The sequence below is a fragment of the Falco cherrug genome, chromosome 6 (assembly GCF_023634085.1).
Source record: "Falco cherrug isolate bFalChe1 chromosome 6, bFalChe1.pri, whole genome shotgun sequence".
Taxonomy (NCBI): Eukaryota; Metazoa; Chordata; class Aves; order Falconiformes; family Falconidae; genus Falco; species Falco cherrug.
In genome coordinates, this window is record NC_073702.1 from 42,944,491 (window position 1) to 42,957,773 (window position 13,283).

Sequence of the window (13,283 nt, forward strand, 5' to 3'; positions counted from 1 at the left end):
TTTCATTGCATGTGACGTAAAGCACTACATAGTTTGAATTTCACTGGGCTGTGTAAAACCTCTGCAATGTTTTATTTCAAAGCGGAAAGAGACAGCATAGCTAAGGCTGGATCTGTAATTTCTGAGTAGGAAATGATTTCCAGTGCATTTGCAAATGCTGCACTGTGTGAAATGCATGGGAGAACAGTAGACAATTTACCTTCAGTGCTACAAAAACATGCAGAGAACTTAGTGTTTGTAGTTCAAAGTCCTGTTTCACAGTCAACGATGACTTTCAAACTCCTTTTCTCACACTTAAAGCTAGACCTTTTGTAATGATGTTAATAGGGTTGCAGGTTTTCCCTCCTCCATCTCTTCAGAGTCACCCAAGAAAGTCAGGCTATGTGCTCTGCCCTAGTGCTTAGGAGTACTATGTGAGAACAAGCTCTCCCTTCCTTTACTCAGAGAACTAAGATGTTTGGACTTTTCTTGCTGGTATTTCAGGACATCCAAGCAGAGATTGATGCCCACAATGACATCTTTAAAAGCATTGATGGAAACAGACAGAAGATGGTGAAAGCCTTGGGAAACTCTGAGGAAGCTGCCCTCCTCCAGCACCGGCTTGATGACATGAACCAGCGCTGGAATGACCTGAAGGCAAAGTCAGCTAACATCAGGTAAGTAATGACATAGTCAAGACACGGATGGGGTGCAATCTCTGTCTTCTAAAAGGCTTGAGAAATATGACCATGACGTTGAAGTGAAAACTCTTATTTTCTTCTGTAAAGGACCCTTGAGCACAAACATAAAAACTTGGTGGACTTGCTCACCGTCTAGGCTTAACTACTCTCACCAGAGCTGCACGGTTGTAACTTGCCAATCTGTACTAAATTTTCCAGAACATATGTTGAATCTTTCCTTATTGTAAATCAATAGCAATATCAACAAAGTAATTCTGTGAATACAGTTACTATGACGAGAGATCAGGGGTTTGTTGTTTTTGATTTTACCACTGAAACTATTAATTTGATAGGACTTCCTTCTTGAGTGTCTTGATCCATATTAGTAATTTTTTTTATTGCTGCTGTTCAATTAAGAAATATTTTTAAATATATACTAATCAAGAATGCATTTTACGTTTTTTTTACCCTGCCAGAGCCAAGCTCACTGACTGTCCAAGTGTAGTCATTGCTAAAGTCTTCGTGATATAATTTTGGAAGTAGATATTACCATATTAATGTGAATAAAATTCCACATTAAAATGAGTTACATAGAAAAGAATTTCTAGAGCTTTTAATTGCAACTGCTTGCCTGTTGATTAAAGGAAACTTCTTTTAATCAAACAGAACAATGTTAATCATTCATAGGAATTTTCTAAAGACCAGAGAAATGAGTTGAGTTTGCAATTTGTGCATAAGAGTTTGAAAGTGTGAGACAGAGGGGAATATGTAACGTTTGCTTTTTATCTCCACTTATCCCATCACCAACCTGCTCAACAGTTAAGTAAAATAGGTAAATCGGCTCCCTGAAAGTCCACAGTCAGAGCTTGAACCTGAGGAACCAAAGAGTTCAGTGTGGGGGCTTGTGTGGCTCCATCACACAAGAGCTGTTAAACTTGGGCTGTTATGAGTTCTACTGACAAGTAAGTCAATGTGAGAGAAAGATGAAAACATGCTCATAAGGTGGTAACTTAGCAACTGTTGAGTTCTAGCAAGAACAATTCAGTTGCTTGGCCTTTACTGGGTTTGATCATACTTTGGGAAAAATTAATGGCCAAAAAAAGGGGCTTCAAGCCGTTTACCCTGGCCAGCTGTGGGTTCCAAGGCAGTAATACAGAGACAGTGATTGTGCAGTGAATGCTCAGAAAAGTGGGAGTACTTGCTCTTCAGAATACGGACCCATATTCACATCTGCGTAGATACAGCATGTGCATCCCATTGGGCAGAATTAGTGTTTGCAATGTTTGTGTTACTCTGCTGGTACCTGCAATGTTTCAAAGCTAAACGTCACTGAGCTACAAGTGGAAGATAAGCAAGGAAGAGACTACTGGACCAAATATAAGACAACTAAATTAAGCTTTCAAACCTCCGTTGCCACTGAAAAGAGCACAGAATTACTGAGTTTGTGTATTCTGCCCTGCTCTTTGATTGCAGTTCATTTTTCTAAGTCATGCAGAGTGCTGAAAGCCTTTTTAGGGAGATAACAAAGCATAGAACTGGTATGAAGTTAGTGTGTTGATCTAGCTGTCTGCCTTCAGTTTTTGCTTTCTTGGTGTAAGTTTTTTCAAGGATGAATTGGAAAGCAAACCGGGATGGATTAGTCTTGAGAACAGCATATAACGCTGTTAGATGCTAGGACCGATAACTGAAAAATCTGTTTTCTTACGGGTTTTAGCTTGGGATAGTGCTTCTAAATTTTTAGGATATTTTAGAATATTTAGAATATTCTCAGTTATGTACATTCTGATGGACTTTTAATTGCTGAAAGTATGGTTCTCTCAGAGGTTTTTCTTCATCATTTCAGTCCTCAGAGCTGCTGGTGCTAGTCAGTGTTGACTTCTTTGCTACTGTGGCTAAAGGGTGTTCCAAACTGGAAAAGCAACACTCTTGTGACACATTTTAAATGCATGGAAACTACTTAAACCTATACTTGTAGTGACTATGAAACCATACTGGAGAGGACTGTACCCCTTCTTGAAATGACTTGTAGACTTATTCATACTCCTTTCTTTTTCTGTCTTTATTATCTTATTCCCAAGAAGAAAACAAAGCTGCACATTTGTGTAGCTCTGCCTTTTAAAGCCAAATATGTAGGTGAAATTCTTTTCTCCCTGGGGCAGGAGGTGTGAGAGTGTTAGTGTTTGGGGGATGTGTGTGAAAATATGGGAGAAACAGAGAAGGATTCTCTATATTTAGACCACCCACCGATCTTTTTTGATTCCATGTGTTCCCTTGTCGCTCAGCAGGAAAGTGTTACCTCCATAGCAGAAGCAAAAGCTGAGTAGGTCTCCAGCTGTGAAGAGAGCCTCTTGGGTCAACAGAAAGGGGAGTTATGTCACTTGCTGTTCTTCTGGATTATTTTATCCAGCCTGGGTGGAGGTGGCAGGGATGCTCTCAGTCTGGTCAGCTGGATGGGAGCATCTGGGCCGGGGGTCCTCAAACTACAGCCCACAGGCCGGATACGGCCCCCCAGGGTCCTCAATCTGGCTCCCGGTATTTACAGACACCCCCCCCGCCGGGGGTTGGGGGGGGGAAACCAAGCAGCTGCAGATGACCTCCTGCCACTTCATCTGTGCCAGCCCCCTGGTTAAAAAGTTTGAGGACCTCTGATCTGGGCTTTTCAGGCTCTCTGGGATTCACTCAGGAGAGCTTCTGAATATCAGGTGGTTGCTGCTAGGGAATATTGTTGCTCCAAGCCGTGCTCAAAACCAAACAATGATCTATATATATGCCTTGTATTTTTATTACAGCAGATTCTTAAGCCACCACTTTGAATTGGTGAATCCTTGGAGACTGCCTTTTCATTTGTCACGTGAGCACAAGCACCTGAAACTTCGTTTCCAGCTTGTGTATCAGTTGAAGTACCAATTCCAAAACAAAGGCCAGAAATCCTGTCTTTAAAAGCAAAGAAGCCAAAGAAACATTGCAGAACTATAAATGTAGTTTATTGACTCTCTTTGATAACATCTGTATGACAAATGTAAACATGGTACTAAAACTTTCCACTGAAATGCAAATTGGAGCATACCTTGGTTCCCTTGCTCCTGTGCTGCATTTGCTTTGAATGGGGTTTACTGAATGCATGTGTCTCTGCTTCCCAGAAGAATTGAATGCTTGTGTCTACTCTACAGCTGCCACTGCATCTCACTTTTATTTTCAGTATTTCTTTTATAAGATTAGAAGGGTAAATTCAGGAGAAATCCAGGCTGATATAGTATGTTTTGCACTGTGTATTTTTTTCTTTCCCTTTAATGTCTTTCTGACATTTCAAGAGAGGTTAGCTCGGTTCGTGTTAGAGAAGAATTTTCAAGTTTCTGTTAGTGTAGGCCATTTCCTCCCCACCCCTTACTGCTCTACCCCCACAAGTTTAGCTTGCACGGAACCTGAAACCATGTGCTAGTGATATTGTCCTCTGGCATGATCTGGCATACACATGGATGCTCATTAGTAGTAGATTACAATGCATTTAATCTTGTCTCATATGCCACATCATTCACATTAATATCAAATTAGTTTTTTTCACTATTGATTTTATTGCCCTGTATATTAAATGAACAGTGAGTCACCCTTAAATTGTCTTTTAAGTAGCTACAGGAGTGTTTATCCCCTTTAGAGATTTCCAATTCATTTTGTGTACAAGAATTCCACTAAATAACTGGAGTGGAATTTTGAAGCCTCACAGTGTCAGTTTTTAAAGGTGATAGCCACTTATATGTGCTAGATACAGTAATAAATCATGATGAATAGAGATTTCACTATCAAATTTACAGAAGCTATAGATCTTAACATTTTAATTGTGGTTGCTTCAAGAAATTCATAGAGATGCTTTATTTTTGTAACAATCTGAGTCTAACGGCAAAACTGTAAATTTAAATGTAACCTGCCTTGGCATAGATGGGGGAGGGCGGTGCCTCTCCTCTGCCTGATTAATACATCCTAACTTGATTACTGATCAGAGTTGGTGAGACAGAGTCTACGTTCTACATGAATGAAGATACGTTGTAGATACTTCTCCAGGGAGAAGCCATCAAGTCAGGGTATTCTTTAAAATGATAGAAAAAGGTATTATGGAATCTGGGAGTTTTGTCAATTAACCTGAGCGACAGATTCACTATGTTAATTCTCTAGTAACTTACCATTGACTAAAGATGTATTAAATAATCTGTCACTGATATGTTCAGTAGCACAGGCAATTTACTATTGATCACTGCTGGGAGAACTTGTTGCTTTTGCTGCTGGAGAGTCAAGGCCCTGGCATAAAAGAGTTCAGTTTTGTGGTGCTTTAGCTCACAAAATGATGCTTGTACTTTATGCACTGCAGTGGTGGAGTCACAACAAAATACAGCATTTCTTTATGTTGCTTAGGCAGGCAGTGTTCAAATTTTTAGACGAGTTAAAGCATCTCAGGTAGATGGGGGTTTTGTCTGCTTATTTTGAATTGCTGTGCAAAATGTTTTGAAGTGGAGGATTTTTTAACACAAAGTTGCTTTGCAGTTAAACACTTGAAACATTCCTATCTTAAAAATGGAACAATTTCATTTATTTATTGCATTCCCATGCTGGTTTTGCTATTCAGGGCTTTAAATATCCTTCTATGTTCTTTCACAGGGCTCACTTGGAGGCTAGCGCAGAGAAATGGAACAGATTGCTGACATCCCTGGAAGAGTTAATCAAATGGCTGAATGTCAAAGATGAAGAACTAAAAAGGCAAATGCCCATTGGAGGAGATGTTCCAACCTTACAGCAACAGTATGACCACTGCAAAGTAAGCTGGTTAAGTTTTACAGATAAATATTCTACTGTGAATCATAGAATGAAGCTTTGCTTACCCACCTTGCCCAGTAAAGCACAACTGAGAAGCTGTCTACAAAATTTAATCCAAAGGATTTTTGATACATATGTTTAGTCCAAACACATAATTTTTTTAATTTATTCTGATGGTTTTAGATTTCTGCCAGACAGAATTGCTGGTTTTTTCCAAATTAAGGAAGGCATACAAAAGTAAGAACTGAACAAGAGTTGTGAAAGCCATGTTGAATGTAAATTCAATAAAATAAAGTGGCTTTCTACATGTTATTGAATTGACCAGTTATAGAAGCTCCCCCTTGCCCCCCATGCAGATTTATACTGCAAATATTTTATATTTTTGTGACCCAAAACTGTTTTTGAGATTTAAAACTTGTCTTTGCCTTTTTCTGTTGAAACTACAGCAACTCTCTGGTTTTGATAGTTCTGTGCAGTTTTGTACATAATAGGGTATTAATGTTACATAATAGGATATTAATTCCTAAGTATTTTCTGACAATAAAAAACTGTTGCATCTACGACGTATCTTCATTCATGTAGAATGTGTAGACTCTGTCTCACTAACTCTGATCAGTAATCAAGTTAGGATGTATTTGCTGTTGGAAAATTCATTCTAGTAAAGCTGGTTCCATCTTACCATATTTGTTCTTTTGTATGGTGTAAACAGGGAAAGAGAACAAATGCAGCTTTTTATAGCTAATTGCATAACAACTGTGTTCCCCTCTGCCAACACAACACTGATTTTTCGGCTGTGGTGAGGGCAAAAATTGAATTTGAGAAAACACTTAGTAATGCAGAAATACTCACTCAGAATACTTAGAGAAACTACAGAAAACGTAGCCTGGCATGAACAGCAGTTTTGAGAATTAACTTTAAAATAGAAGAGCTTAAGGAGATCTGCATACATTTATCCTTAATTTAGTCTTCTAAAGTAAAGTTATTAGCATAAACTCAGGATCTTTGTTTCTTGAGAGTTCATCTCTTCCTGTTCTTATCCACTTAAATCATCATGCTCTGTTTTTAGGCACATCTGCTGTGAATGTTTTATAATGATGAAATGGTGGATTACTAACGCCAAAGAGCAGTAAAAGGCTCAAACAGATCCATATATGTTTTGAAGGAGGTCAGTGGGAGGTGATAGATCTCTAACAGGTCATTTTCTAAGGGCTTGTTTGTGTCTCATGCTAGGTTATAGTATGTGCATGATAATAAGAAATAATGCTGGTAGTGCCTCTCATATGAAGATCTCAAATTGATTTATAAAAATGGGGTTATATACATCATTCCAAAGCAGAAAAATTTAGGAGCAATCATGCTGGATGGCTCATTTGAGTCACTAGTGAACTGCAGCAGTGTGAAGGACAGAACACTTCTGGGTTGTTTAATCTTTGCCCTTTTATTTAAAGAATAGCTGATATTTTGTTATGTGTTGAGGTTAAGATTCTGGTAAGTGCATTCGGGAGCTTTTAGAGATTATTCTTTCATTTTTTGAAAAGACAATGTTTCTGCAATGTCACTGTATTGGATATAGTTGTCTGAGTCCAGTATTTCATACGAGCTGTGTTAATGGTCTGCAACACACAAAGTTAAAGCAGCCCGGTGCATCACTGTTTTTTGTACACCTATGCAAGCAAAAGCACAATGTTGCATTGCCTATATTTCTTAGCTGATGAGTGGACAGTTATTTTTTAACAGTTATTTTGGTAGGAACCAAGAGATTCCCATATATCGTGTGATGATACTGTGCTGTACCAAGCATGAATTATTAGCACATGGCATTTCACTTTGTATTGAAGTGTTGCTTATTAGTCATTGGCAGAGGAGAGGAGCTGGACCACGGTTGTCTGTTGGTTTGTGCTTCACTGCTGTTTCTTAGCAGGTATTGTTTCTTCCTGGCTGAAGCTGCAGAATACTAATAAACTACATCAAGATGAAAAGTTGTGTTTATTCAGGTAGAAGGTGAAAACTGGAGGAAAAACAAACCAAACCAAAACCCATTGGAGGTGCTTCTTCCACTTCTTCCGCACAGCTAAGTAATGGTCAGTGTGGTTAGGATGTTGAATAAGGATGCGCTTGTTTGAGGAACGCAGGAATTATGCCTGGGATTTTTTATTCTTTTTTCCCTTTTCAAAACCTTCTGACAAATCTGACCTTTCAGCAGATTCTTTGTAAAATAACTTTGTGATTCCGTGCTGTCAGTCTCTCTGTGCCTTGTGGTGGTATTACTGGCTGCAGTCACTTGCTTTTTGCATTTAAGGTACTCTTTTTAGAATATTTATTCTGTGTTAAGCTGAAACTTTTCATTGGAGATTTGAGGTGCAACTGTATCAGATAAATATTGCAGAGACATTATTTGATTTCTCTCACTCTCAGACATACTCCCTTTATTCCACCTCTCATCCCTGGCTGTCCTGGTACTTCTTTCAATGCTTCTTTGCTTATGCTTCTTCAAGTGTTAAACATTTCATGTTATTCATAAGATTTACTTTTAATCAACTGCTTTTTTATGATCCCATATTAAGCTCTTGCAGTACCACATCAGCTGGCCTTGGAAAGGTTCTCCCCAGGTCTCCCTGAGCAAGGGTTGGGTGCCTCTGCTGTCCTCTTTCCTTTAGTTTCACATCTGAGTGTTGCTTTGAAGTTGTCCTCATACAAATTGAGCGGTTCAATACCTCAATTTATCTTCTCTTCTCTGTGATCCCTTTGCTCTTACTTCCAGCTCGCTTACCTGATCTTGTCCTTGATGGTACTTCAAAAATAGAAGTGGTGAAATAGTGGCTCATCTCTGTAAGATGTGCACCCATGATAGTCTCATCTCCTACCCTTTATTTTTCGGGGTCCTCAATCCTCCTTCTGTTAGCATTGCTTTTTGCCTCTACTTGTTCAATAATCATTATTATTATTAACCTACTTCCTCCCTGCGCCCTCCCCCGATACATGAAATGACTTCTTTGCTTCAGCTTCTTGTCACTAATTCTATTCGTCTTTCCCTCTGTGTCTCCTTCACTTGGTGCTTGGCTTCAGCAGTGGTAGAAAAATAAGTACAGTATTATGTGACAGTCTGGGTTAGCTCACGCCATTTATTTGCTGCTAAGGCCTGTTTGGACAGGAGGAAACAAATTATTTGCAATTTGATTTTTAAACTTGTTTGTGTTTTAAATATCAACTATTCTCCTATGCTTTAAAAGCAAACGTTATTGACAGCAATGTTAGTCACCTGAATCAGGGCTACAGATTTAGCCTATATTTCTCAGATTAACAGACATCTTTCAGGATGTAGCAAATACTTTTAAATTTTGGACTGGCTTTTGTGTTTTTCACCCAAACTTCTGTCATCTGTAGTAGTTCATGGTCTTATCACATGCTAAATGCTGAGCACAGTTAAGCAGTGAGAACATTCTGTCTGGGTGTTGAGTTGTGCTCTGTGTTTGGCAGGGGGCAAGGCAAGAGGAAGCTTAAATATGGGAAAATGAATTTCCTATTTTAGTTATTCTCAAAATTTCTTTGTCTTTGTGAGTGGACTGTGGTGGCACTCCCAAGAATACTGGAAAATTCATCAGTGCTTTGGGATGCTGAGAGGAAGTTTAAAAGTACCTGAGTTAAAAAGTGATTGTTATGAAGTGTACCCAATAGCTGAGTCTACATGTATCACACTCCTGGAGTGTAGAAAACTTATCTGCAAAGGTACTGACACAAGGAATGGCTTATAGGGAAAAGAAAATGATGACATCTGCCTTTACAGGGTTTATTGCCAGTGGTTTTTCCCGTAATTCCAGTTTCTTGCTGTTGCTTGTCCTTACCAGCTCAGGTTTTCCCTTTCATTCTGTTCTTTCTCAGTTTTCCTTATGAATGCTTATTTAGGATTTTAAAGTGTGATGCAAATTTTGATTAGCTGCGTAGTCCATGTAAAAAACCCCAAACCCACCCCACAAAACAACCAACCCACCAATACCAACATCAAAAACAACCTCACCCCCGTAATCCCAAAAGACAACCCTTATGTCAATATTTTATTCTGCTGAAAAGAAGAGGTACAAAAGTACAGTGAAAAATCAGTGGGCTGGTTTTGTGCCTATGGAAATAGCTAGTCACACCTGTGTACAAAAGGAGACAACGCAGATTCTGACACCTTGTTCTCTGGAGATGCACAGAGAGCTTTGTATCTTGCTTTTCTGCTGGAAGAGTTCCTGACTGTAGCTTTTTGAAAGTGTGCTTTTGCTAAAATACAAAGACTGCCTATATTTTATAAATCACTGTGGTTTAGCTTTCAGAGAGAGAACAGGACATTTCAAATTAAGCAGAAATGGGTACCCTCTCGCATAAATCCTGTTGGCATCTGTCTGCAAAAATGAACAAATGTCTAGCTAATGCTAAATAATGCATGTGTCTTGGATCACAGAGATGCTTAACTTAGCTTCGTTTGAGCTTGGAATGAATTGGCCAAGGACCTGTGAATGTTTGATTGATAATTTTATGTCTATGGGTAGGTCATTAATATTTCAGATGCTCTTTAAACTTCTTCAGGCTGCTGTCTATGTATTTCATGTTTCAGACTTGGTTTGTTAAAGTAATCAAATGCTGAAAGATGCAAATATTTAGTTCTGGTTTACTTAGCTGTTGTCACTTTTATAAAAAAATGTTATCATAGCCAACGGGAAACTGCTTTCTACTTGTTGTTGTCCCTTCAGGGTGCCTGTAATACCATTGTTCTCTTTACCAGCAGGAAAAGTCTGTGAGGAGAAAAGATTTTTCTAGCCTTAACTTCTCTGTGCTCTTTCAGTGTGCCTGCCTGACTTCAGTCAATGGGCTTATTAAATTAAGTCCTACTTAATTATTCTAGATTTGTTTTTCTTGGGTATTTTCTATATTAAAATCTGCTTCCATGTTAGGAATTAACTGCAAGAATCAAAAGATGAGTATATTGTCATCAGTACTGCCCTAGTCTATGCTCTTAATTACAGTCTAGAAAGGGCTTTATTAATTTGTTATGCTTCATCACATAAGACATGAAGAATGCATATAATTGGTCCTGTGTACAGGTGGTCAGCTACTTGCTGAAGTATAAATTTTGACTGACACGTGTGCTCTGAGGGGGTCAGAAAGGAGAATTAAAAAGTCTGAGGTTGGAAGAGGAGGATCAATACAGCCTTTTGCTTAGAGGAGGAGCTGCAACCTGATCTGATGGACAAGGATGTGATTGAAGCAGGAGCTTGAGCGGTCTCTATCATGTCGTGAAGTGGCCCTTCAAAGTAAGGATGTGTTTTTCAAAAACTATACGCTCTATCAAGAGGGGAAATAGCCTCCCCACTAGTCAGTCAGCATTACTGAATGTTTTGAGAGCTCCTTAAGTAAACTTGTAATGGATAGGAGTTTTTTAAGGACTCTTGGAAGTTTTTAAGTGCGGTGCATATTTGAGAATCCAAAACGTTGATTAATGGTGAAAAAGAGAGATTGTCCAGTACAAAGAATTGTATTGTACAAGAATGGTACAATTAATTGAGCTTTAACTGAGGCTTTTTCCTTTGAAGTGTGTTTAGGAGGAAGAGGTGGAAATTGTGGGTGGGAATATTTTGTTACAGGAAAAGAAGCGTAGTTAATGCCTGAAGTTAAATGAAGAGTTCTCAAGTGGGCCTGTCTGACATGAAGCCACTGCTCACTAAGGATTTACTCAAACTGATTTGTGTATCACGTAAATGAATCAGGAGTGTATCGCTCTGCTCTCCTGGGCTATTTCTCCAGAAGAATGATGTGTAAACAAAAGCATGGCACAAAGAATGAAGTGTTAGATTAGGATGTATTTTTACATTGACAAAAAAATGTTGCTTCTGGCTGTATTTCAGCTTGTTCCCAGAAGTGTGGTTGTCTTCTGATAAGTTAGGAAAGTTGCAACAGATCAGTACTTAAAATAAAAAGTAACTTGGATAACGAAAGAACAAAATATTCTGTCACTGATGCAGAGTAAACCAGATTGTCTTACTGTGGAAAAAACAGTTGATATGCACTTTTTTATAGATAATATTTTTTATATTTTTATATAATTTTTTATAGATAATAAATAAAATATTTCTGTGGGCTTGCCTTTTTGATACTCTCATTTTGATAATAGGTATTTATCAGTATATACATCTCATGTTGCCCTTTTCTGAGGATCTAGTGTGTGTTTTAATCAAAGACTCCTATATAAACTTTTAGGACCTCACTGGGTCTCTTTTAAGCCAATGAATAAAGCCTATTCTTGAAGGTTTATAGTTATCCTCAAATATCTAAGAGGATGTTCTGACATTGCTGTGGAGGGAAATGCGTGTGACACAAATCAGGCTTACTTTGCAGAAACGGCACAGCAATCAACATTTCTGTCTGTCCCTTGAAAGGCTGCAATGAGTCCAGTGTTGCTTGCTGCTCCTTGTCTCACATCCCAAAAGACCACCCTGCTTCCATTATTATTATTAGTAGTAGCCCATCTACTACTAATAAATTCTCAGAACACTTTGATGCACTAGGATGTATCAGACCATCCATTTCCACTCCTGTGTCTTGAGCTGGAAGACCACGACTGGCTGTGGCCTGACCTTCAAGAGTGAGCCATGTGCATAGCCAGTGAAGGTGGTAGAGCACAAACATATCGGTGACCAATTTCCATAAGACAGCTATTGTATTCCCTTAACTACCTCTGTTGTTCATCTCTCTGCATTCACTATATCCTTATGGAGGTGCAGTGGCTGGTATTGCATGTGGTACTTAAAATGAAGTTGCATCAATTTTTTATACTGTAGTAAAACAATGGCTTTTTGTCTTGTCCCTTCCGATGATGTGCAGCATTTTCTTGGCTTCTTTGGTTTTTTGGGATTTTTTTGGTTGCAGCTGCATGTTGAGCAAATTATTTCGGAGACCTGTCAATGAAACTCTCAAGACCTTTTTTCTAAGCCATAACTGCCCAGAAAAGAATTCAGGGATTTCAGTACAGTGTATGCTTTCTTAGGATCAGATGATGTTTCATTTGTATTAAAAAATGCTGGGTATTACCTGAAACCTAAGGACAGCACATCAACAGATGAGCTCTGGGTCACAGAAATGGACTTGTGCACGGAAATGAGAGAGGACATTTCTCTGCATGAAAATATTTTTTTGCTGGGGTCTGTTTTTCCAAAGGCAGAGAGCCAGGAAAAACCCACCAGCACAGCAGCAGCAAATCTGTTTTTCCAACTGCAGAGAACCACTACAGAGCTGCAATAATACAATGGCCATTGTTATATTTTTTTCAGGAGCTTTCATACCCTGTATCAGGTGGAGCTGAAAGTTATTTGTCCTGCTTGTACCTTTCTTATTCTGACACCAGTTTGAGATGCTTTTGGTATAACAACAGAATCTTCTGGGGTGTCCTTGATTTTTCTGTGGTCTGTTTTGATAAATTGTACCAGTAAGAAGAAACATACTATATTTAGCAGAGCTGGTCACTTGTCATTCCAGGTGTGGGATGGAGCTTGCAAGGATTACTCCAAATCTTTTAAGAATCTCTGTGTAACTGAGCCTTTTCCATATGAGTTTTGTGCAAGTGCTAGAGAGTTTTATCCTCTTTCATCCTGTGTTCTCAAAGGGCAGAGTATCCTCTGCATCATTGTTTTGGAGAAAACTGAACGGCAGCATTAGTTGACGATGCACTCCATATTCTTATGTACACAGTAAGAGAGAGGCTGCTGCCACTTTAAAATCCCTCTGAAACTTTGTCTGCATTTGCAGGCATGGACTGTTGAAGAATCAGTTTTATTTTCTGTTAAGGAT

At 38.8% G+C, this 13,283-nt stretch overlaps 1 protein-coding gene across 6 annotated transcripts in view; it reads left to right on the forward strand.

The window, feature by feature from the left end:
• The window catches only part of UTRN (utrophin), a 386,253-nt gene that overhangs the window by 249,528 nt on the left and 123,442 nt on the right, over nucleotides 1-13,283 (forward strand). For all 6 annotated transcript variants that reach the window (XM_055714514.1, XM_055714513.1, XM_055714516.1 and 3 more), the window contains 2 exons: nucleotides 484-656; nucleotides 5,307-5,463. In XM_055714514.1, the coding sequence (XP_055570489.1) occupies nucleotides 484-656; nucleotides 5,307-5,463 (330 nt within the window). The remainder of the gene's footprint in view (nucleotides 1-483; nucleotides 657-5,306; nucleotides 5,464-13,283) is intronic.